We start from the raw sequence: 26,724 nt of genomic DNA on the forward strand, positions 1-26,724 counted from the left end.
CAATCAGCCGCGTCTCTTCGGCGGGTCAGGGAGCTCCGCCCCTCGGGGAGTTCCCAGGCACGTCGGCTGCGGTCGCTGGGGCATGACGTAAGATCCAGAGGAAGCGTGCCGCCCTTTCAGTTGCAAAAGATGACAAGAAAACGAAAGGCGCGAATACGCTGAGATTCAAATTTTCTGCATAGATAATTCAGCTTTTACACAACGCATTAAAAAATTTTTGCTGAAGGATACTAGTGAAGTGGCGTGCTTTAACATCTCGGGCGCACTGAACCTTTACAGAGGGCCCCTTTGAGAGCCCTCTTAATTTATTAGCGTCGGGAGAGCCATGAGGACGAAAACTGTCCGGTCGCACCCGCGTCTTTTCGGAGCCTTCGCCTGTCAACCGTGGCCGGTGGTGTTTAGGGGGATACCTCTCTCAGTGTCTGCCAATCCACGGGGAGACGCCGGACGAATAAATACTGTACAAAAATGAAAATTAGAAACAGCGAAATGACTCAGACATCAGCAAGCCTATTTAGAAAATACACTTCTGAAGTACAATCAGAGTAAGTCTGAAGCTAGCGGGAGCTCTTCATCGCGGAAAGAGCAATATAGATCTCACAAGCCCTACCGGCGACTGCGTCTGAAACAGCCACGTCCCGGTGCAGAGGCGCATCGCTTCACCATTGCGTCGGAGGTGGTATGAGCACTCGCCGCGGCATAGTAAGGTAGATGTAGAGTGGTATCGCTAATTGCATTGAAGGCCATACGTTCAATACAAGGCAGCCAATGGTGAATAGCCTGAGCCCTATTCGAGTTGTGCGGACAACTAAATTATAATGTCATTGCTAAAAAACCAAAACGTGACGTCGTAGCCACGTGATTCTTGGCGGGAGATGTAAATCCCCGAACGTCTCGAGGTTGATCGTGACCTACGAGACAAAGACGGAGAAAAAAAGATACGACGAGCACCGACTACCGGTATTATTTTTTCAAGTCCGAGCTCGTTGTAACTTCCTTCGTCTTTACCTCGTTCGTCGCGCTCATGTTCAGTATTCTGATGTACCATCAGGGCCAGCAATTTGTCTTTATGCCCGAGAGCTACAGTATAGAAAGATTTATAGATCCTTGTTTGATAGCTGCCCTTTAGCACCGGACTTCGTAAGCAATGGGATGCGACAGAACTGTGAAGATCGAGTTTAGCTCGCATAACAAAATACAGCAGATAAACGTTTTTACCAATGTCATTTCATTGATTTGCAACTATAACACACAACACTCGGAATAGTGGCACTGGACATTGCTTAACTAACTCACGATACAAGTTTAAACTTTGCACCAGCAGAAAAGGAGCTAGTGTGCAACAATATTGTTATGAAGACGAAGAAGAGTGCAGTGGCGCGGGACGGAGTGCTCGCGCTAGGTCCTTGAGCCATTAAATCATATCTTCATTCTGTCATCATGTCGTGCTTTCCTTGGCTTGCCACCACGTAACATTTGGTGTGAGGTGCTGGGTTCTCATCGTCATCCTTGTCCCCGGAGCATCGCCGCCTTCTGCTCGCCTTCGTCGTCGGCCGAGGGGACCTGGGCTCCGCCGCCCGGCTCAACCCCAGCTCGAACTGACCAGAACCAACCAGCCGCTTTCCCCAGCCCCGAACACAAGACACGACGACCAGGACCTGACGTACGATGACCCGACTACGACCCGAACCAAGACGGCACCCCCGCCCAGGCTGTGCGGCGATCCCTCAACCCTTGACCTTCGGCAGTGGGTGACCGACCGCTGGACCTGAAGCTCCGGGGGCAACCGTCCACCAGATCATCTCCTTCATCTTTGTGGCAAGCCTTTCATCTTCTTCTATCCTTCCTGATCATCCTCATCGTCACCTCACCATTCGTAATTCAAGCAATCGATCGGGACGATCGCTCTGAGGACCGGGGTCATGTTATGAAGACGAAGAAGAGTGCAGTGGCGCGGGACGGAGTGCTCGCGCTAGGCCCTTGAGCCATTAAATCATATCTTCATTCTGTCATCATGTCGTGCTTTCCTTGGCTTGCCACCACGTAACAATATCATGACTGACGTATATTGCAGGGGGCTTCCCCGGTGAAATTAAGGCTGCTTTTTGGAACACATGTCGTAAAGGCGTTTTTAGCTGGCATGGGCACTCAGTGCAAACAGCATACCATACAGCAAAAGTGACTGTGAAACCCAAACGTTGCAAAGCGATGCCAGCTAAGCAGTTCTCAGTTTCACACTTTTCTGCGTAGCAACAACTCTTCGCGTGCTGTGTGTTCTTCGTCTCCCACCAAATCGTCGTTCCGAATGCAGCAGCGTCTGAACATGACGACTCGAACTGCGACTGGTACGGCGTAAAAACGAGCACGCAGACGTAGCTGACGAGAATGTAACACAAGGAAAAAAGTAGCCAATAGATTGAAACCAATGCTGATAAACAGTGAGCAGTCGCACGCAACGATGTGACGAGATGACAAGATACGCCGGCGCTGGAGGCAGCCGCTGAATAGTTAAGGTATATGGCAAAGGAGCCGCTAATTTGAAATAACGCGTACATTCATTATGTTTTATTAACAAAGTTGTACTAAAAAAGCATATAATTTCTACTTTACAAAATGCTCATAATTAAAACATTCTTAAACGAAACATAAAATGCTTTTAAATCGTTAGAAATTGACAATATGGGAACAATTTTTTCTAAATTTTGTTTGTCCGCACACTTCATATTAGCGCTTCAGTTCCGCAGCCTCACTAATGTCGCTGGCGCTTGGTTCCGGACCGCAATGGACTCCTGCCTCGCGACTTTTGCAAAATTACCATGGCCTAACTATTTACCGAATTTTTTGTATTTGTGTAGACTAACTTCAAAGATAATAAAAATTGCAACAATCACGGGAGTTACGGCCGTACAATGAGCTTAGAATTTTAATAGGATTAGAATAGATTTGCGAGTGACATTAGAATGCTACCGCGTTTCCTCTTCATGAATTCAGTTGATCACTGTAATCTTTTTTTTTAATGGTTACATTCATCTGGGACCTTAGATGTATTTCATAGTGCTGTATCTAAACGTCTTCCGTAGTAATTATATTTAACAACCCCAATAATCCTGCTTTCAGTTGTGAAGACGTATTCGATGATCGAGGCAAATTCGAACGCTACACGCGCTTGCTTTATTAGTTATCGTTCCTGCCGTGTCGGCGCTCTGTGGCAGGGGACCCCCACAGAGTACCGCCACTTCGTCCTCGCTGCATATCCTCCTGACGCCAAAAAGTAGTCCCAGAGAGGCCTATTAATACATGCCTGCCAAGCAGTTCGACAAAGCATGGGCAGTTTATACTCTGTTGAGATGCCTGGCAGAAAAAAGCAAGCATATTACTTACACTTTTACACGCCTTCGCTGTGCATCTATATAGAGCGTATTCAAAATTAGACTTTACTGATTGTTTTTTAATGCAAAACGCCGTACTCTAACGTTGCTTTTGCCTTTGGTAATGTGCGAGGTGGACACTAGTTCGGGCAATAATTGTCTCCGTCAATTGAGTAGCTAAGTAAAATTCATTAATTAACATTTTATTGGCTGAGGTTAGCGTGCATATTTATATTGGAGTTGCATTTGAGGATTATTCCCATTTGTGCAATTTTAGTAACACGCCTGTGTCCTGTGATCCGCACGTCTAAAATTCCGTCTCAGTTCGTATGATTACGTATGCGAGACAGCGGCTCTCGACGGGAAGCACTTCCCTCATGTGACGCAGCTGTTGCCTAAGGCACTCCACCTTGCAAGGGTGTGCAGCGAGCGGCATCTCGTCTTTCTGCCGGCTGTAGAAACAATCGCGTAAAGAATTAGCTCTCCCGTCTCGCCGACCGAACAGTGATTCATCGGTTTCGATCCCCAAGAAGGAAAACACTGGCACAGCACCAAAAGTCATCCGTGTCTCTGCTCGCCTCTTGCGAGGAGGAGTGCTGTACACAACAGCTGCGTCAGACGAGGGATGCGCTTCACGCCGAGAGCCGCTGTCTCGCGTGCGTAATTAGACGAGGTGAGACGAACCTTTAGACGTGCGCAACTCCGCACACAGGCGCGTTACTAAAAGTGTACAAATTGGAATAGCCCTCAAAAACAAATAGCTCTAAGTTCTCAAAGTATATACGCATGCTTACTTCAGCACGCTTACTTAGAGGGACAATTATTACCCTAATTTACGTCCGCCTGGCAGCATCACCAAAGTGCAAACGCGGCACTAGCGTACGGCGTTTCACATTTAAAACAAAAATCAGGGAACTAATTTTGAACAAGCTGTATACTAGGCATTTCACCTAAGAGCATCCTAAGCATTCAAAGTAAGCGTGCGCTTAGGTGAAACAGTCATACTGAATAAGTTTCCTAAGTTATAAAACCGCTTTCTTCAGAATAATTCTGTCTATGCTCGTTGTCATGCGAGTACAGTTCCAACATGCTAATTAGAGGGATGGTTTATTAATGCCTCATATTTAAATTTCGCCTACAGCAGTTACCTCAGCGGTTTGTGGAGGTTTGTAGCTTAACGCAGCTGATATCAATATCAATTTCTGGACATTCCAAAGAGCGACCGAGTCGCCTCCCTAACGAAATCAATTATGGGTCAGCACACCGGCGGAAGCAAAACTGCCCGGCAGTATGGGGCACGAAGAGCGCCAGCAAACCCCCGCCTCAAAATTGCTTGCATAAAGCCGGCAACCAAAATTGCAATTTTAAACATCTAAAAATTAATATGTATATATCATCAACCGTGAGCTACAAACCTATAAAAAACTATGCGCTAGGGGCAGCAGCTTTACGGTTAATTATAAGATATAATTATCGGACAGATAATTAGCATGCGTAACATATTTTCTCATTCGTACTTCCCCTGACCAGGCTAGGCTGAGGAAAGAGCCTTTCTAAATCTAAAACCGTGTATTAAATTCCCTAGCATTTACAAGTTATGCAACGTGTACAACGGTTTGGATCTAAATAATAAAAATTAGTCCTACTCGTATCGACTCCGTTCCTTGAAAAGAGTCTATTTAAAAACATGGTTCTCAGGCAGCATTTTTCTCTTCTCTCCTTTCAGGAAGCCAACCGAGCCTGCCTAGGAATTAGGCTCTGTTACGCCTTCGTCGAAGAAAACAAAAACGTAAGGCTGCTCAAGCTCTAAAAGAGCAACAAAAAATGCACTGCCTCTCCCGTAATTTTGAGCCGATATAAGCAAGAAATCTTTACGGGCATAGGAAGGATGAAGCAGTCTTCTGCTGTGGAAAAGCGATCGCTTTCCGCAGGACGCTTCCTGCCGTTCCTTTCATGATGCTCATTTGCTCAGGTTAATAGCTCTGACAGTCACGGCATTGAAATACAGAACGAAGCAGAAGCGTACACGGCCCCGACGTGGCGTAGGACTGAAAAAGAATTTAGGAGAAGCGGCGGGTGCGGATTCTCTGCGAGAGTGTATGGACGCTTTACAGCGCCGTATCATGGGGGCTGCCATCTTTTATCACGTGATCACGCCGCCATTACACGCCTCCCGACTGCTCGGAGCGCGCCTCTCCGCGACAGCTGCTGCGTCTGGTCGTTCGGTTCCGGCAGCCACTGTTTCGGCTGAAATTGTTGTAAAGAAGTGGAAGTACGACACTATGGTTTTGCCAAAGCTTCGAAGGACATGTGAGAACCCCATTTTGATCCCCTGATCCTGCTTCATGTAGCAGAGAGCAGTTCATCTCTCCTTCTTCGAGCCAATAGATGGATAGCCTCAATGCTTGTATTTGCATCCGGTGAAAGCCTTGCTGAATGTTTTTTTTATTGTTATTATCTAAAACGGCAAGATTTAGAGCTCCGGAGTCAGCGCGGGTCGTTGCCGTATTGTGTATAATGATGCAGACATCACTCTAAACCGCTCATATGCACGTCGTACGCTTTTGTTTACAATCTGCAAACGGTGCTTAGGAAGCGTAAAATATTCTCTATTGGTTGCTTAAACACAGAAAGGCGACAAAAATAGACACACAAATGTTCACTAACGTGGTAACCATGCACCAAGAAACTTTCACGAGCTGCCGCGCAATCGTTTCAAAAAATTTCGCGAAAAAAATTTTTTTTTCTAATCACAAGAAGCTTTATTTCATATTTCAAGAAAAATTTGTACAAAATATTTGGACTGCTACCTACATGACTAATGTCCAGTCCAAAAGAAAACAAGACATTTAGGCAACCGCATAAATATGTAAAGTAAAAAAGAAAAATTAAAACCGAGAAATAAGACAGCAAAAGCATCCAGTGTCCGATCGGATGCAAAACAAGGCATTTTGGCAAAGTATAAGGAAGCTGCATTCCAGCATTTCAGCAAACTATACGCGGGGAATTCAGACAAATTGCAAACACAGAAACACAAAAGAGAAATCACATCATTGCTTGATTATGCAGAAATATAATTTCGAAGACAGTTTAAAATTTCTGGCAAGCTTTATTTCCAGTGGCACTGTATTCCAGACTTTCGTCCCAATGAACTCAATCTCTCACCGTATGTGTTGCGATGGATCGGAAGATTAAAATTACCGTTGGCAGAGTGTCTTGTGTTGTGAACAGGCAAAATGAATAAGCTCATCGGGAGTGGAGAGCTACTTGTTAACATGCAATTTACTAGAAGGGAGATTTTGTAGTCGCGTAGAGCAGAAAATTTTAGTACTCGAATTTCTTCAAACAGATTGTTGCTTTGACAATGCAATGAAGAAAATTTAAAATCCTTAGAGCTCGTTTGAGTAAGCGTAGCAGAGGTGTGAGATAAGTTGAATATGTATGCCTCCATGATTCGCTGCAATAACTCAGGTGACAATGAACAAATGAAAAGTACAAGCTGCGTAATATGTTGCGTAGAAAGTATTGTCTAGCCTTAATAAGAACGTAGCAGCGAAACGCAGCTTTATTACAAACGCTGTTCACTTGATTCTTCCAGTTAAGGTTGTTGTCAAATATAACGCCAAGCTATTTAAATGAAGGAACGGGTTCAATTACACAACCGTTCAAAGAAATCCTAATCTGATTAAAGTAAATGTTTCTTCTTCTCCTATGGAAGACGATATATTTAGTTTTTGTAATCTTTAACGTTAATCTATTCTTACTGAATCAGTTGGAAATGGCCATTAGATCTTGCTTCATGTCGGTTTGCATCGCAGAAACCGAATTTCCTGTGAATATGAGGGCCGTGTCGTCTGCATACATGAGAATCTGCGAAAGTGAGACTGAACATGGAAGATCATTTATATAAATAGAAAACAGTAGAGACCCCAGGACAGATCCTTGGAGTACTCCGCATTTAATACAGCTATATGTAGAGTCAGGGTTGTTAATTACCACTTTCTGTTGTAGACCTGATAAGTAACTCTTGAAAAATTGCAGTGTGTCATTAACAATCCCATACGGGCGCATGAGAACGCGTTCATGCTATACAAAGTTCGCAGTTATGTCAGCCTCACGTATAAAGTTGTGGTACGCTCTATGTTTGATATGCGGGCATGAAAACGTTCGAGGTCTCGTGGATGGTGAGTAATCAGCCTCAATCTGAGCGCTGGCCTGTAGAGTCATTTTTAGTGACTGTCTCGCATGGACCGCGAGGAAGTGAGAGCCACCCAACACTGCAGACGTAATGCAAATGCTTTATTCCGAATATTATCAACGAAAACTGCGCTACACGGAGAGAATTTCAACAGTAGCACTAAGACGGCATGTAATACACGGTCTGAAGGTAATCGTTGTCAGTTCGCACGGCTGTGCACTGCACAACCTATTGTAGCGGTACGTAGGAGCGTATGCCGTCCTTTTCCGTTCCCAATTCGGCTTTGGAGACTCCTACTACTAACGGCCCCACACCTTAACTTACGAGAAACCGGGTCTCGCTACACACGCAGACGCAAATGCGAAGCATGTGAAAGCACGAAGTGAGTGTTTCGGTGGCGGAACAGTTGTTCATGTGGCTATGTTGTGCACTCAACCCTCGGAAATTTTCCACGATCAAAACATTTCTTTCTATATTGTATATCTGGCGCTGGCGAACCTGTTTGTTGCTTTCACCAGTTCGGAAAGCGTGCATGGCGAACGGGCGCGAACAGGGCCAGTACGTTCATATGTAGAACCGTTCCGTGAAGCTCGCAAGAGATCGCATCCCGCACTTTTAACTTTCTGTCACAATTCTTGCAAACCTCAACACAGCACGTATTTTATCTCCCCTTCTACATATCCGTAGAAAGAACACATTCGGCAGCCAACGCGATATTTGCACTGGTGCGTCGAGCCGTACACGCCGATTACTTACGAGGTCAGTAATGGCGCCGTATTCTGAGTAAGCCTGTGGCGCCATCTGTTTTCAAACCAAAGAACTGTGCACTGTAAACGGTCTATACATATCCGCCTGCGAAAGCGGGAAGCGTCATGAGCGCACGCCACAGCACGGTGCCAGACTTGATTCCAAATGCCTGAACGCGCTTGAAATTGCTGCGCTGTTCTCAGTGCGTGAGTGTGGGACCATGGCCTCATTCTTGGGGACGGCGCGGAAGCCATACGAGGGCTTAGAATCTCGTTCGGTGCTCCGGTGATCCCGTTTTAGCTCCCGGGTGAAGGAAAATCGGGGCCCAGTTGTAGGCTCTCGGTTTTGCCTCGACGTCACTTCAAGGTCGCCTACAACGGGAGCTGGAATCATTTTATCTTTATTAAATTGCTATTGGTTTAGCATTGCTGAGCACGATATATTGAAATATGGTGTGCAAACAGGCGCTTGCACGTGGACACCACCGCCACGTGTCTGAGGTGTCTACTGACCTAAGGAACCAGGTATGCACCCTTAGTTTCCTCAGATTAAACGGACGCTACAACGTTTCGAACGCCAACGCCAATGAACCCATTAAACTTCGGCGACCTATTCCTTGAGTGCCGCGTTTCAGCCAAAACATTTTCAATGCAACCGCAACCAGTGCACATCTCTCACTCACTACCGCCACATAGCTCGAAGCGCGAATGAGGTGTGCACTGACCCAAAGAGCCAGTTGTGGATGTTTCCTTTCCTATCGTGACTATTGCGCAGGCTGAAAGTCGATAAACACGACGACATGCAATGCACAAGTGCTAGTGTGTGGCAGCTTAACACGAGGTCTGATCGACGGTGGCGATAGCATAGTGCTCTCGTGCAGTGGCCAGCGGAGCTGATCTTTTTGCGCAAAGGCGGGCTCGAAACCTAGTCACGGCAAAATTTATTTCATTTTTCAGATATCTGAGAGGCTTGAGACAAACCTCGGCTTTTTCAGGATTGCTAGTGATAATGTGTTTTGGCACAAAAATAGCTAAACTAATTAATTCCACTGATGTTGTGGTCAGAGCTACACTACTTTATTAGCGGAGTATTGAGTGGCAGAGCTGCTCTGAAAACTAAGTTATTCAGCTCCTCAGGCAGCAGGTCAACCTCGCCAGATGGCCAGCCGCATATGCACATCGGCGACCTATAGCCACTGCGTTGAACGATTCGAGCCTGAAGGCTCGGCTAAATGCTGCGCAGCGCGTACTCCGGTTCGTGCTCGGTAGTGGTAGTAGTAGAGGGTGATAGTAGGGGGTGATAGGGCAGGCCCACATGCTGTTAGATAGGACAGCGTGGCCATCCCAGAATCCACAGTTTGGAGAGTAGATGGTGGGGTAGATATGAGAGAACTGCGGAACTAAGCTTGACGTGCGCTTGAACACAATCCTCGTCTTTTCAGGGCTACTACTCGAATAGTGCTGTCGCACTAACATTCTTAAACAAATTAGTCCGACTGCATTGGTTGGATGAATGGAAACAACCTTATTAGACGAAAAAAAGAAATATTCCCGGGTGGCCCAGAATTGGGTGGCCCCATTGGTCCAGAATTCCAAGGGCTTGAGCTTCACATAAAGCCCGATCAACCAGTCATTTCAGGCCGGCAGGTTTAGCGGTCCGTAAAGCAGGCTCCCAGGAAGAATGAGCAGGAATGGGGATGAGGGTACTGCCTGTGGGGAAGGACACTCCCATAGGTAGTGGAAAAGTGTCGGTTTGGACACACCAACGGTAATACAATGGGGGGGAGGGGGAAAGGTGGGTTGAAAGCATGAGAGACTCTAGGGTGAAATAAACCAGCCCGCCTGTAATTGTGGCCATGTGGCTCTGGGTAAGGGAAACGAGATACTACGGGGTGGTGTCAGTGTCGTGCGGCTGAGTTTGTAGAATGTGCTTAATTGATGATATGTAGAAACGGCTGGTGTGGCCTCTTTCATGTGTTGGGTGCCTTATTGTCCAGGGTCCGTGAGGATACTTCTCAGGCCAACGCATGAACGCGCTCATTACCGTGGATCGAGGCATGCCCTGGTATTCGCGACAAAGTAACAGTTCGGTCAAGAGAGGAGGCTGTGGCAAGAATACGATTAGCGGAGGGCATCGCCACTCCCTTTAGGTAGTGGCGGTATGCGTCCTGGAAATCTGTGCAAATTTCGGTTATGTTTGTTCCAATGCTAGAGTGGGCCAGCGCAAGTGCGATGGCGGCACCTTCCGCCCCTGCAGATGAATTAGTTCTGATAGTGGCGGCGGCCTCCACTGTGCCATCTTCATATGCTGCGACTGCGGTGAGAAATCTTAGTTTACAATTTTCTGCCTTGTCATCATAAAGGATATCGGAGCGGTTGCTGCATGCTTTGGTGTAATAGCTCACTCGGGCCTGCCGCCTGCCCTGTTGGCGGCTACATTTCATATTGAGGGTTAGGGGTTTCTGGTATATGTGGTCCTGCATGCGTAGAGAAATCATGTAAGCTGTAGGTTTTGTTGGGGGAAGAATAGGTGGATTGAGACAGAGCTGTCGCTTTGTGCGTTGTCCTGTTGCCGTGCGACTCAAGTGGTTGCTGCGTTGACCCTCTATTAATATTGAGGGTACTAGTTGCCAGGAGACGTTTCGTGCTAACTGTCCGTAGAAGAGGCACGGTGGAGGTGACAGCCGTGTGTATTTGGATGTCTGCCTGTTGTGTTTCGCCCTTTGTGAGTATGTGGTATGGAGGCAGTATGTAATGCGGCTAATGATTAATACATTGGTCATATTGAGGGTCTCGCCTTCAGACAACCAATGATTGTGTGCTCTCACGTTCCTTTTTAGTGTAGAAAACTGTTTGGTCTCTCTTTGCAAGAGCTGAAGGGGGCCGGTTGCATCGAGTTTGTTGTTATTCAGAATGCAGAGCATCTTCACCTGAGACACAATGGGTACTGGAATCCCGTACATGTGCACCCCAGTGAGGGTCACAGGAGAGGAGTTTAATTGGTTTTGAATGCCCTCAGATGCACATTTCGCGTAACATTCAGAGCGACTCATGTTGTAACAAGTCCTTGGAGGAGACTGTATGCCTAAGAATCAGAGGCCCCTGTTGTAACAAGTCATTGAAGGAGATTGTTTATTACCTATCGAGAAAAAATTGTGTTGTGAGGAAACAAAGCACGCACTAACTATTCTAATTTCCAGTAACACCTCATATGTTTTGCAAGGGAATGTATGTAGGAGGGTATCTAAAAGGGGGAGACAGAGAGGGGGCCTGTAGAGGCGGACTTATGATTAATTTCAGTGTCGTGGGGTTTTTAGCGCGAAAGCAGTAGATTGGTGTGTGGATGCCGGAAGTATCCGTAAAATGTGTCGCCGGAAGCTGATCCCCTGTGACATCACTAGGTATGTGACGTCATCGGCCATATAACGCCATGCATAATTGCGTCTAGGTGAGAATCAAACTCGGGCCGCCGGCGTGCGAGATGACTTGAGAGAGTTACGCGGAATTGATACTAATGATTAAACCTTTATTGCCACCGATTTTGAGGCCTCCTACTACCCACCCCTGACACGCAGGCCTAGCTAGGGGACGGGGACCGGGGTCTTCACAACTAATGACTGGCGGAAATACATTTTCACCTCACGGCTTCTGCCGCCATGCGGGCAGCTCGCTGCTGGTCGGCGGGGACCTGGCTTCGCAGCAGGGCCTCCCAGGCTTCTAATATTGTCCCCAGCGCCCGGGTATCAGGGGCATTTTAATTAATGTGATCGAATGTCCCCCGCTCCGCAGGTCTTATTTTTTTCGTCTTTCCTATCGTCTGACTGCTAGCGAAATAATCAGACGATGTTTGCAAAACTTCAGACCTGTAATCGTCGACTAGCGACAGCCTCTCTATTGTCTAAGCTTGGATCCGCCGGTAGCAACAGATGTCTTCCTTACTTATGGTTCTCAACAATTTTCGCATGTTCCCAAAAGTTCGTCTATCCCTTGGCTCTCGGACGGCTCTGCGGTAACCCGGAAGTAGAGATTCCGTGCAAACGCGTGGGCCGCCTCGTTTCCGGGGAAAGATGTGTAGGCTGCGATCCAAATTAAGGTGATACTGCAATCGCTTTTGGCTACGGACAGGATTTCAGCCGTTTCTGGTAAGATCCTGCCCTTTTCGATGTTCCAGATTGAAGTTTTGTTGTCGCTAAGATTCAAACTAGCCTTGGTTTCGGAAAAATGAGCGCTATTTCTACCTCCTCGGCGCTATTCAAGTTTCCTTTCCTAATGGAGACGTCGGAGACTGGTGAACCTCGCCCGTCGAATACCCAGGCCGGGGCCACCCCAGACTGGCCACTCGCTGCATCCACGTAGGTTGCATCTAATGCGGTAAATTTACCAGCCCTTTGAGCCACGCGAGCAGACCGCGCACTAAGGCCGAGGCTCAAGAAACAAGAAGTACGACGAGACTGTTAGCATGAAATCAAACCAACTGGCCCAACAACAAGTATTCTCTTTTATCCAGCTTCTCCACACTCTTCTGCGCCTTTCATTGGGGTGTTCTGGGTTCATGTTGCGGTGGAAGGTGGACAGTAATATTCTAGCGACAATGTCGTGGTAGGGCGACCTTGTCGCAGTAAAGGGTGGTTGTTTTCTTCTTTTCTTGTCGTACGGAGAGGTTGTTCCTCCGTTCTTCTTTTTTCCAACGAAGTACTGAGCCAGTAGGAAGACAGGGACTCTTGTCGAGTACTGATTTAGGTTTTATCTACACAGACGACTATTTACAAGGAGTATGTACATGACAGCATGATGTCTGACCAGCCGCCCCGTGGACCCACTCCACGGCTACTCGAGAGCACGGTCTGCGTGCCTGGCTCCGGTCGAGACCAAAATCTCTGTGTCGCGATGGCGGCAGAGCATCGCGCGCCCCCGCGCTCTCTCCCCACGCGAAAAGAAAAAAAAAGCAAGAAGTTGAATTATTCTTAAGCCGCGAGCAGGAGGAGCCTCGTCACTACATGTGTTTTTGCTCTCTCCCTAAAGCCCCGGCCTTGGCGCCATACGCAGCTTGCAAACGCGGCAACGAACGCTCTCTCGCAACAGGGACCGCGACACCCCCCTCGGGGCAGGTAAGATGTCGCTAACCGTTCCCAGATGAGGCTAGCAAATGGGCGCGCAGCCACCGGGCATTGTCCGTACCACGCCACGCCGTGTGGCGCCGGCCCTGTCAGAAAAGGGGTGCCTTCGATAACCGCAAGCGCGCCCTCCGCGAGGTTAACGCTTTGAAGAAAGCCGCGAGGCGCACATGCTTCCCTTCCCTCTCCCCACAACAGACCTGTGGGCGATCCGCACTCGGCCACGGAGGATGCTTTCTTCCCGCAGGCCGCGACCGGGCGGAAACGCGACCTTCAACTGATAGGGGAGACCTCTCGTTTAGTTTGGTAAAAGGGAACACGGAAACGAGCTTCCAGTGAAACAGCGAACGCCGTCCAGACTAAAGACCGCGATGCTTTCGCCGCGCCGCTCGTAGAGCGGCTTTTTCAGTCGTTATTACGGCGCCGGTTAAAATGGAAAGAGGCGATTGAATGGCGCCAACCTTACAGTCGCATATGCCCCTATCGAACTTTCGGGCTTTCCGCTTCAAGACCGTCCGGCCCGTGCTCGTTTAATTCAATCTTTCCCCCTGAGGGGTGCGCATCAACACGGAGAGCTCAGCCCAATTATTATGCGCCCCCATTTTCATCAGCCTACGCGGAGGCTCAGTGTTTGTAGCGCTCGGCTGCTGGCCCGAAAGACGCGGGTTCGATCCCGGGCGCGGTGGTAGAATTTCTATGGAGGCGAAATACTAGAGGCCCGCGTGCTGTGCGATGTCAGTGCACGTTAAAGAACTCCAGGTGGTCGAACTTTCCGGACCACTTCTCTACGCTGTCTCTTATACCCTGGGTCGCTTCGGGACGTTAAACCCTCATAAAAGATACCTGATTTAATATCTGCTCGTGGTCCTTTGACCCAATATATTATCTTATTTTTGGAATATGGCGAAGTGCTAGCCGCACTCTGGCACACGTCGGCCGGTTTTGCACATCCTCCGAAATCGGCCAGAGGCCTAGGAGCCTATTAGCGCGCGGCGCCTTTTCTATCTATCTTTCCTCTCCTATCCTTTAACTCTCTTACTTTAGGCACGCGGCAGTGAGCGCGGCTCGGCTTGAGCCAGTGGGCAGGCCCGTGCACTTTCCTTTCTTTCTTCCTGCCAGCAACAGCAGGAGCAGCAACCAAACCAAACCATTTCCACCAAGCGGTCTGCAGATGTGGAGATGAGCAGGCGAAGCTCCCTCTTCAGACAACGGCTAATAAGTGCGTCGATCCTATCTTTCTCATTCACCCTCATATCGATATGAGCGTCTCATTCGCAATAACATCGACCCAATGCAGTGCCTCAGTGCCTCAGTGAGCCGGAGTGCCCGAGTTGGAACCAGACCACACCGGCCACGTTTTGATGGAGGCGAAGCGCAAAGGCACCCGTACGCTGTGGGATGTCACCGCACGTTAAAGGTCCACAGGTGGTCGAAATCATCCCGGGGCCTCCTCTACGGCATCTCTTCTTTCACTCCCACCTTCCTCCTTTCTCTTACAGTGCGCTTTGGGCGTCCACCAAGATATTTGAGACAATTACTAGGCCATTTCTATTTCTCAAAAACCAATTTTCAATTTCAATTAATAACCGGGAACGGCGTGGCGTAGCATATTCGGCTAATAATGTACGCCTGCGTCAATTTCGGGAGGCTACGTTATTTGAGGCCCCTTAGCGCGGGCGAGGGCTGATTAACATGATGTCCAGATTAAGTTGAGATCCGCAAAACCGTTGTAGAACTGTTCATCGGATCACTCCAAGCTAATCAAAGAAGGCATAGCACTATCGTGCCTGAAATCTGCTGTGAAAAATTTATGTCACGAAAGGATTGCTTACGGTATTACTGCACAAGTGTGCCGGCTACGCGTTAATGGTTACCCAGATCGTATCATCTGAAGGGCGTCAGAAAAGCTGCGTAAAAGTGTTAAGAGCTGCAACTCCAATAAAACAAAGGAGAACCGAAGACTGGCGGTAGTCCCTTAAAAGACTGGCATGTCGCACGGCCTCAAGAAGGTTGCAGGCAGGTACGACGTCGATGTTGTATTTTCTGCCCCTAGAAAACTAATTGCCAAGTGCAAACAAGTCTCGCAGGCACAACAATTAAAGAAGGTCGGTTGCCAGGTTCGACATGTGTCACTCTCCGTTAACTGCAAAGAAAACGTTGCATACCTGATACCCTTCAATTGCGGTGCCGCCTATGTTGGGCAAACAGTCGTGAATAAGAGGTTAATGGAGCACGAATGCACAAGAAAAAATGACCTTCTTTGCCGTGTTGCCGCTCATTGCGCTAGATGCAAGTGCAAACACGAAAAAAAAGAACATAAAAAAGACCAGAAAAAGATAGCCCGGCTCCTGGGACAAAGTTTTGCTGCAAAAAAAAAATTGTAAATGCAAACCGCTGTGCACGAAGACAGCAGTGCTGTTCTATCATAAAAACAAGGCGACCCGAGAAATCATGGAAGCATATCACATTCATAATCTAGGAGAAAATTGCATCAGCAATCCTTCTGTGACATTGAGTGACAAGGAAATTCAAAATCTGGACTTGCAGATGACATTGGTTGTTTACCCCCTTTTTGCCGTTTTTTTCTGTTTTTGATTGTTTACGCACACTATATATTACCACTTTTTTCGTTTTTTAATGAACTCAGTTGCTAGTCAGCGCTTGTCTTGCCTTTGTATTGCCATTGTTGCGCTGTTCACCCACCATGAACGCTCTATACTCTGACTGCGCTTGACCTCCGACGCGTTCAGCGGCTTCGGCGCACTCTTACCGCACTGGCGGAGACTTGGAGCACGTATCTATTCCGCGCCGAGTGCGCCAGCTGCCGCCGGCCTGGCCAGACCGGTTCGGCTCAGCAGCGAGGCACGCGTTATGACGTCATTTGCCTCCTTCGACCACCGCCACAGAAAATCGTAAGTTCGCGGCCAGTAAAGCTTTCCTATTGAAAGACGGGGCGTCAAAGACAAACATGTGTGCGGAATGGTTCAGGCTTTGTGATAAGATGACTCGCATATGCCATCCCCTCCCTCAAATCAGGGCTGATGGAAAAGAACAAAATAGAGAGGATCGTAAGGTAGACATATAAAACAGGCTTGTTGATCCCTCGCTGCGCCTCATCAGAAATACTTGTTAAACTGCGCGTCTACGACCCGATTACGGAACTATGCGATTCATACTTATTTGAGCAAATATGGAGTCTCGCAACCACCCCCACGGGGAGGAAGATCAGGACTTAATTATACATTATAGGTAACCTAGGACTACATTATAGATTCCCGGAAAGAATCCCGCAGGTAGAATTACCGACCGCAGTGAGAAAATTACGTATTTTAAATCAATTCCAAAAAACATGCACACTGCTTTTCATGATGACAGGAGGAGAGCAAGAGCAAGGGCCTTAAAGCCATGCCAGAAGGCTCAGAATTCACAGCATCTGTAGAGTTGGCGGAATGCGAAGGAGGCAACTACTTAGTGGTCATGGGCGTGAACTACTCAGATGAAACATTAACGGCCGGTTACGTCAAAACAAATATTTCAGGGACAGCGGAGGAGCCGCCTATCGTCATGGAAATGGCCAACAACAAAGCAGTCAACATAATGAACGCCTCTAAGGAGGCTATAAACAATTTCGAGCAACGTATGATCTCTAAGGAGGCAGAATGAATCCTAAGATATCAAGGCAAGACCGGAACCAAATAGAGGTGTAATTTGTGTGGGGGCTCGCAAACAAGGAAAACAGGGGAAAGGAGTTGGCTCACATTATAGGTCGAGGTTATGTTAGCCTCGCAGTGAGCCGGGATGAGTCACTAAATTTCACGAATTTATAGCCTTTAACGACTACACCAATCACTTTACACTGGAAAGGAGGGGCTATCCGCCCCCAGACAAAAAGCTCGACAAAATCCAAGAGGGAACATGGCGTCGGCTCGAGACGTTAGCCTTATTTAGCCCGTCGAAACTAGCACTCATGTATTCAAAACAATGCAATCCGACGTGCAAAGAATGTGGCGAGATAGCCGGATACGATAACATTCTATTCAGCTGAAAATAAGCTCCGCCACCGGACGACCTACTATCAGTCCCTTCTAATGGCCAGCTCTGACCCCTTGACGCAAATCTGGGCAACTCAGTGGGTCGCCGAGAGCCATGGGCTTGAAGCCATCTGGTAGAGTGACTACTAGTATTCAGTGCTGGCTATAAAATTTTCCGATTCAGAACAGCCTTATGCACCAGATGCAAACACGAGCCACCGGCCTTAAATTATATGAGACGCTACGGCCACCCTCCCCACGACACGCGTTAAACCATACGATCGCTAGCCGCCCGCTCCAAACCCTAAGTCCATCCTAGCTTCAACGAAGCTCCACCATGGCGCCCTGCCACCCACATAATATGTGGCAATGAAACTGCAGGGGATTCTGCCGCAAGAGAAGCAACCTCCATCAGAGCGTTCAAAACTCAGACATCCCCCGGATATCATCGCCCTTAAGGAAACTCAAGCCCAGTGAAACTACCTGGCTACAAAGCATACTCCCCGCTAGATGTCGCCGCTCCCAACAACGGCATCCTGATTCAATGCAACCTGCGGACCTTCCAACACTCCTTAGACAACGTTGGCGTATAGTGCGTCTTGCTCAAACTCATCCTCCCCTAAAAAGGGGCGACCAAAGCCCCTTTGTTCTTAATCTTTATAGCTCCGCAAAAGACAGAAGACGCGACTTCACACCGCTTTCTTCCCGTGTCAACAACCTGGCGCACTAATAACGTCTTCTCATTGAGCCGCCGTGGTGGGTTTGATCTCGGCCGTGGCGGTCGAATTTCGATGCAGGCGAAATTGTAGAGGTCTGTGTACTGTGCGATGTCAGTGCACGTTAAAGAACTCTTGGCGGTCGATATTTTCGGGGCGTCCCTCATAGCCTGAGTCGCTTGGCGACGTTAAATCGGCATAAACGGAAAACTAATCCATCATTGTAGGAGATTTCATTGTCCATCACCGCGCTTGGGGTTTCGGCACCGCGAACCGAAAGGGTAACAATCTGTAGTTACGAGCACAGGAACTGGGCTTCACTCTTTTTACTGACCCCCATTTCCACCCGCATAGGAAATAGCATGTCTGACGACACTTCATCTGGTTTTACATTCCGCAAAAACATGGTGATCGATCAGTGGCTCAACACTAGGGGTGCCCCCGGCAGCGACCATTGTCGCCTGCTGGCCACCCTCAGAAATTATAGGTGCCAACGGAAATATCGACCGACCCCAATCACGGATTGGGACAAGTTTCGTTCCCTACGTGCTCAGAGCGCCCTTACCCGGATTAATAACCTGGATGACTCGATCCCCAACCTCCAGGCAGACGTCTCTGCCTGTGCTAAGGAATCGTCTAACAGGGCTGAACAATCCAGAACAGACAGACGTCTCCTCCATCTATGGCAGGCCCGCGAAAGAATGCGAAAGCGCTGAAAAACACAACGCCACAATAAAACGACTCGGTGTCCAATAGCTCAAACAAACAGGTTGAGGCGCCCACCCTCGCATTGGCAACCTAGCAACGTTGTCAAGTTTGGGACAAGATACGTGGCCAGCTCGGACATCTTCTCCGCGCATGACACCGTCTTCGATACTTTTTAGACCCATTATTCCAACGAGACAAAACTTCCCATCGAGACAGCATTTCCCACATAGTTCGTAAAAACCCCGGCTCACAAAAAGATCTCGATGAACTTCGCGTCCATATCTGAATACAGCTTTCTCGACCCTTTTCCCCCCTACATTGGTACTGCCGGCTCTGTCCTCGATGCGGAGATGTTGGAGGCTGAGGTAATATTCGCTCTGACTCAACTCCGTCCTAACTCTGCGACTGGATCGGACGGCATTTCAAGCAAAACTCTCCGTAAGTTAGAGTCTCGTGCATCGAGACCCTCACTATCTTTATGAATGATTGCTGGAGAGAGAGTGAATTGCCCGCTGTTTGGAAACATCCACGCCTGACTTTCATACCTAAGCCCGGCAAACTACTAGCTCTCGAACAACTCCATCCCCATCGTTTTCACTTCCTGCTCTGGGGAACTGACGGAGCATCTTATTCTCAACTGTCTTCGCCATTATGTCGGAGACAATCATCTCCTACATTGCCTCATAATTGGCTTCTGGTCAAATTTGTCCACGCAAGACATTATGCTCCAGGTCTCTCCAAACTTACTGTCTCCTCTAACAGAGCGGGCACGAAAGCTAATCTAGGGCAGAATTTAGCTAAAGCATTGGACAGCGTCCCTCACCGAGCTTTTCTTGCTAATTTTTACTTACTAAATTCTGGTCAACATACCTACGAGTACATGCACACTTTGCTCCCTGGTCGTACAGCTGAACTTAGCTTTTGCTCTCTCCTCTCAGACCATATAACCCTCCGTAACAAAAGCACCCCGCAAAAATCCGTTCTCTCCCTATTTCTTGTCAATCTCGCCTTGCTCACGCTAAGTCATCGATTAGACGCGATCGCCCGGTTATCCCATACCTTATACGAAAACGGCATCACCCTCTGGGATTCAAAAGGCAACGACGCTGTAGTTGCATCCGCACTTTAACGAGGGGTGGATGTCATTGAGCACCACAGAGCCGGAGCTGACCATTCCTGCTCCCCTCAGAAGTCCGAGCTGCTACTCATCTGAGGTCGACCCAACCTCCACGGTCATCCTCCCGCTGGCGCTACTGCTAGAGGCCAACCCATGCTCAGAGTATCCACCATTATGGCAATGGTGCTTTTTATCCAGGGCAATCAGAAAAACACCGACACTCTGAATGAACTCACAGTCTGTCTCGCAGACCATTCGTCTAATTCATCCCATCGCTAACAACGGGGCAGCATTGACTGCCTTAATAGACACACATGCAAGGCGGATCTTCATCTCCCTCACAGGACTCCCACCTGTGATATACTAACATTAGGCATCTACAAGACTGTGACGGAGCTCTCGGAAGCTAATATCACTTCTCATTTCGAGCGTCTCGCCCAAAGCCCCACGGAACGCCACATACTCGACACATTTGGAATGAGCTTTGAAACGACCGTCGCTGACGAGGCCCCGCTTCTGACCGATATCCGCGGTATCCTTATCATTACCGTTGTCCATAAAAACATGCCGCCAGAGTATCATGTCGCTCGCTGCATGAGAGGGCGAAGTCCCTGCACAAAAGTATTTGACAGATTATACAGCGGTCTACGTCGACGCCACAGAATACCCTGATTGCTATGTTTTTCGCTTCCGATTATAAACTACTGTGGACAGCCGTTAGTTGCGTGCTCCATTCCTGTCAGACCGGTCGGAAGAAGCCGGGAAGGCAGACATAGCCTTGGCGATGGTATCTATCTCTGCAGAAAGCATATTCAGCGACTCTAAATCTGGGGTTCGTAATTGCGCCAACGTTTCAGCCTCCCCTGAGACCCTATCTCTCCTACACTCCAACAATTTCTAGCTCCACCCGATGTAATTGATCTGGAGCAGTTCGCACTCATCCCATCTAAGAAACGAAGCGGCCCAGGAACATTCCCGAGGATTTGTCCACCGGGATGTGGTGTCGCCCTTCCTGCGGACAGCGAGAGGTCGTATGGTTATATTCATGCAACGACCAAGCGCTGCCGCTTAGGCTTCTATATAACCTCGTAAATATTTCTCCCACCAAACCCAAAGTGGTTCCGTGGAGGCAACTCCAAACGAACACCTTCCTCAACCCCGCTATATGTGCCCGCATATAGCCAGGGGTCTGCTCACGTTTCTGTAAACTACGTACACAACATGCCATTCTACCCCACATACTCTGGGCTTTCCGTCGAGTCACCCCTGCTCAAGGTTTCCAGCTCTCAAATCCAGACCAGTGCGAGGCCGCGTTGCTCTGTTCCGACTCGGACGCGCAGATCCGGTTTGTGAGAAGAGAACTAAATGCCGCCGAGCGCCACGGGCTTATGGTCACTTGATAGGGCTATACTCCACACCTTTGTATACTTTTATCGATGGAAATAGTTTATCTCCCTCCTCCTGACCTCTAAGTTTAAAATTAAAAAATGGGTTTTAAGGAAAAGAAATGACGCACTAACCATCTCAGATATCTCGATGGAGGCCCAAACCGTGCACTAAAAGAAGAGATAAAGGAAGTTGTGCAATAAAATTTCTCACCAACGAATGAGGCTATATTTGTTAAGGGGCACTATTCAGTGAATGGTTAATATAAACATCGCATGTGTGTTGGGAACAAAACCTTCCAAGGACCAATATATACTTTCTTCGTATCAGCTCAAATGAGAAGTTCGCATTAAAGGCACCAAACCATTAGTAGTTAGTGTTTTCGTGGGCTGCCAAATGTAATTCATCTCAAGTACAGTTACGCAAGTATAACGTAAATTCTGTCAGTCTGTAGCCGATTAGTCTCCAGGAATGAAGATTTGCAGGAGACTGCATTGCATTAAATTTTCCTACACAATAGAAAGGTGCTCATGGGTGAGTTATTTGTGCAACCATAAATCGCTCATGTGCAGCAGTAGCTACACAAGGTGCTGCAGTGCACAATCTGTTTACGGGAATCGTTCACTGCATTTGTCTAACACGAATTAGAAGACTACGGGTGGTGACTATGTTATGGCTCATTTAAACGTAGGTACAATTCAGCAATTGAACCGGCCTGCCTACACAAAAATTTCGAACCTGGATTGCTTTTAGGACCAGTTCTTTGTATAGTCGTGAATGCAGCCGAACCTGAAGGCGACCTGACGCCGAACCGCAATGCTAATATGACGGTGATTGTTTAGCTGAACAATACACCGAGCTTTAGACTGAACATGATGCCGAGCCTAACCCCATATATGAAAAAATTTTTCCGAAGGCCTATATGTATGAATGTCATGCAGCCTGTCGCTCGCTGAAGAAACTAACTCGTCGAGAGGAGAGGAAAAGCCTACGCACAGACGTTAGAAGCTTTTCATGCGGCGGCAAAATTTGTGTTACCAGCTGCAGAACGTAGCAGTTGGTATGTAGCGCTGGCTCTGTCTCCGCATCGCCAGGAAGCGGAGGATCCATGCGGCGGCAAAAAATTGTGTTACCAGCTGCAGCACGTAGCAGTTGGTATGTTGCGCTGTCTCCGTCTGCGCATTGCTAGGAAGCGGAGGATCCATGCGGCGGCATAAAGTTGTGTTACCAGCTGCAGCACGTAGCAGTTGGTATGTTGCGCTGGCTCCATCTGCGCATTGCTAGGAAGCGGAGGATCCATGCGGCGGAAAAAAATTCTGTTACCAGCGGCAGCACGTAGCAGTTGGTATGTTGCGCTGGTTCCGTCTGCGCATTGCTAGGAAGCGGAGGATCCATGCGGCGGCAAAAAATTCTGTTATCAGCGGCAGCACGTAGCAGTTGGTATGTTGCGCTGGTTCCGTCTGCGCATTGCTAGGAAGCGGAGGATCCATGCGGCGGCAAAAAATTCTGTTACCAGCGGCAGCACGTATCAGTTGGTATGTTGCGCTCGTTCCGTCTGCGCATTGCTAGGAAGCGGAGGATCCATGCGGCGGCAAAAAATTCTGTTACCAGCGGCAGCCCGTAGCAGTTGGTATGTTGCGCTCGCTCCGTCTGCGCATTGCTAGGAAGCGGAGAATCCATGCGGCGGCAAGAAATTATGTTACCAGCGCAGCACGTAGCAGTTGGTATGTTGCGCTGGTTCCGTATGCGCATTGCTAGGAAGCGGAGGATCCATGCGGCGGCAAAAAATTGTTACCAGCGGCAGCACGTAGCAGTTGGTATGTTGCGCTGGCTCCGTCTGCGCATTGCTAGGAAGCGGAGAATCCATGCGGCAGCAAGAAATTATGTTACCAGCGCAGCACGTAGCAGTTGGTATGTTGCACTGGCTCTGTCTCCGCATCGCTAGGAAGCGAAGGAATGACAGATTGCTAACCTAATTCCTTTTATTCTTACACCCTAATATGCTTCAGGCAACTGGTGTTTTCAAGGATCAGATCATGGATTGTCTGGAAAAATTAATCCCCGCATGGGCAACTCTATATCCTGTAAGTAGTGATAGCGCTCTTTAAAAAAAGAAGTGTGCATTTGATGCTTTCCTTCCAGTTATCGCCTCGGCGGCATGCAGGTTTACAGGTCTGTGGTATCAATACGCTGAGTGTGATCCGATCTTATTACGGGGTAGTGGTGTCTTTTTAGGAGCAGACCTGCTATGGTGCTTTTGCTTTCACATCCCAGCATCACTAGGAAGCCAAAGGACTTTCTCCTATAACATGAGCCTAGCCATTTTCTCTAGCGTGTTTAAACTCATTGTGACACACTGCTTTATGAATATTCGACACAAAGTTACCCGCGATTGGTCGTTTAGCTGGAGGCTCTGTAAGTTTGATTACACCAGAAAGAGTAGCAGCATATTCAATATTTTGCACGATTGTTTACGCAAAACTCTACAAATAATGCCGCAACACCCGTAGCAAGGAAGAAATTATGTATATTGAGCATTGTCATGCGTAAGGTACAGGTGCGGATATAAGTAAACGGAACATCCTATTTTGTTTTAAGGGGCATCATGCCTTCGCCATTCGAAATGAAGGAACAATCTATTTCCAGGTGAAGCCGAACTAGCCATCACTACCAGTATCCACGTACCAGTGCTAGCCATTCCAATTACGCAATGGTTGAGAAATATCAGTAGTCTATATATAGCGCGCTTCATTCCGTAATAAAGCGAAAACTTCACTACGCTAGGTAAAACTGGTTTCGCTGTGTGTTGCCGGTTCACCTTCAAGTGAGCCAGAGGTGAAGTATGGCTATAGGCCTTACCATATGTGGTCCACCATGTTGTCGCACCCCTTGACCTTTGACCTTTCGAGTCGCCCGTAGAAGGCGGTAGAATAGGCCGCAGCGCTCATCGGGTGACCAACCTCTCGCGATCAGCCATTAAGTAGCACCGGCCAGAGTGGCAGGGCGGGCGCGCTGCCATCCAGTGTGTGGAACGCACTGAACGTTAAAGACGCCAAGCCGCGTCTGTTTTCCTGATACAACACTGCTTTCGCTCTCTAGCGAGGTTCCGCAGTAGTTAAACCGCAGCTAATTTTAACCGCACATTTTAACCGCAGATAATTATTCTCTTGTATACTTCCGGCTGAAAAACGTTTCCATTCTTTTTACAAAGCTGGCGGTGGCCACGGTTGTCTAAAGTGGGTTACACGTTCGATGAGTTAAGTACTTGCAGTAATTCCGTTTCGTTTTATTCATACAGAAAACTTTGGAGATGTACAACGTTGACGTAAGCAAGTACGTCCAATCTATCAAAGTAAGTAAGGTCAGATGATAGACAAGCGTTTTTTTTTTGCTTTTATTAGCGGTAGTGGTGGCTTGATTACTGTTATAATCTAAAAGAAGTAGCATTACTTTGAAGATGATGGCTATTTCTCCGTGGGTGTCCCCCATTCTAAACGTATACCTGATACTACAACGTAAGAATGAAAATTTCTCCTGACAATTTTGAATTTAGCCCTTCAACGGCAACGTCATGATTCATAGACTTTTAGTGAACATGACGGTCTTATTGTTTACATTGTCCACGCTGGGGGGCGTCTGCAGCTTGCAGGCGTTGGTAAGTGGCCACATCACGGGTTCTCGAGCATCCGCACGGACATCCCCGCAAGGGGATGATGGTGGAGTGCATCACCAATGACCCGAGCACCCGCGCTTCGCCGCGCGTGGCATCGCCGTGTCCGGGGAAAAGAGGTTTCTGCTGGTTGAGCCGATGCCGAGCTTTTGGACCTTTAAGGCCCCTCGGCGGAGGCAACACACCACTTTGGCCCATCTTCATGTAGACGGCACCTGCGGCCTGACCCGACCGACGGAAATCGGCAGTCGCCTTTCCTCTCCTACCCTCTATCTTTCACTTTCCTATCTTGTTTCTCACATCTCTCCTGTCTTCTCCTGTCTTAATTACTTTTTCCTTCTTCCTGGCGGCGAGGGATAACCTTGTGTGACCAACTGCTGTGAGTTGTGTCATATTGGGTTATAGTTTGGGTGTACAGCTGGCGTGGGCAACACTTGCAAGTTCCTGTGTCGTCCCCAATTTGGGCTGCATAGTGGTTTGCTGGCACCGTAGCCGAAAATCGCACATAATATATGGCTAACTTTCTCTTAGCAAATGATCGCCCTTATAAACGAGGGTGGACTGATGTCACTACGCAGTTTCTGCAAAAAAAAAAAGAAATCGTCCCCAGATACCACGTCGTACACAGTGATGCACCTGAAAAACAAGCCAGAATGATCTCATCTTTCATAGTTTAAAGACTCTCACGGAATCATTACGCATTGTCTATAAGGTGACGAAGCTGGCCAGTGGCGACCTACTCCTCCAGATCAGAGACAAAGCACAGCATTCTAAGCTATCAAGCATATCAACCTTTCGAGAAATACCTTTTTCTTCTTGTGCACATAGATCCCTCAACACTGTCAAACGGGTGATTTCAGATCAAGACTTCCTCACTCTAACAGAAGCAGAAATGCTAGGCGGTCTCGAGGACCAGAATGTCACTGCAGCAGAGCGCACAAAATTGAGAAAAGAAGACAAGCAAACTCCAACAAAGCACTTAGTTCTGACTTTTGCCTCCAGCCAACTTCCTGATACATTGAATAAGGTTACATGAATATAGCAGTCAGAGCATACTTCCCAAATCCTCCCAGGTGTTTCAAGTGTCAAAGGTTAGGCAATGGATCGCGGAGTTATCGTGGCCGCCAAACCTGTGCAAAATGTGCATCTAATGAACACGAATTTGATGTCTGCAGTGCAGCACCAAAGTGCGCGAACTGTGAGGGGGACCACCCCACATATTCTAGGTATTACCCATCCTGGAAGAAAGGAAAGGAAATTATTACTATCAAAACCAAAGAAAACATTTCATTCCAGGAGGCACGAGAAAGAATTACAAAAACCCAGGGAATTTTCTTGTTGACGGCAAAAAGAAATTTCGCCGGTGTGGGGCGACGGGGCGGCGCACCGCACCTGGCTTCGGCATCTGCCCAGGCCACACACAGTGAGCTGAATGCAGGGCCATCCGCACCAATGTCAGCCCTGCCAGCCTCAAAAAAAGGCCCGGCAGCCTCTAGGTAAGCCACCCGCACGACTTCTCCGAGTCGGCAGAGGCTACAAACACTACAGCCGTGGGCTCTGCGCGGCGTGCCAGAACCTCTAGCTAGGTGATGGTCGTAGCACCGAGTCCACCTCCGCCGCAGCGGCGGCGGAGCTCTCTTGACAGAAAAAAAGCGAAAATCTTATGAACT

The 26,724-nt window shown here is 48.2% G+C and overlaps 1 protein-coding gene across 2 annotated transcripts in view; it reads left to right on the plus strand.

Annotated features, from left to right (window-relative positions):
• Window positions 1-26,724, plus strand: part of LOC144118962 (uncharacterized) — a 70,515-nt gene that overhangs the window by 36,501 nt on the left and 7,290 nt on the right. The window contains exons 3-5 of one of the 2 annotated variants that reach the window (XM_077651719.1): window positions 5,095-5,157; window positions 23,394-23,468; window positions 24,683-24,736. In XM_077651719.1, coding sequence (XP_077507845.1) covers window positions 5,095-5,157; window positions 23,394-23,468; window positions 24,683-24,736 — 192 coding nt within the window. The remainder of the gene's footprint in view (window positions 1-5,094; window positions 5,158-23,393; window positions 23,469-24,682; window positions 24,737-26,724) is intronic. The other variant, XM_077651720.1, reaches the window with a different exon arrangement.

This window comes from Amblyomma americanum, chromosome 2 (assembly GCF_052857255.1).
Source record: "Amblyomma americanum isolate KBUSLIRL-KWMA chromosome 2, ASM5285725v1, whole genome shotgun sequence".
Lineage (NCBI taxonomy): Eukaryota > Metazoa > Arthropoda > Arachnida > Ixodida > Ixodidae > Amblyomma > Amblyomma americanum.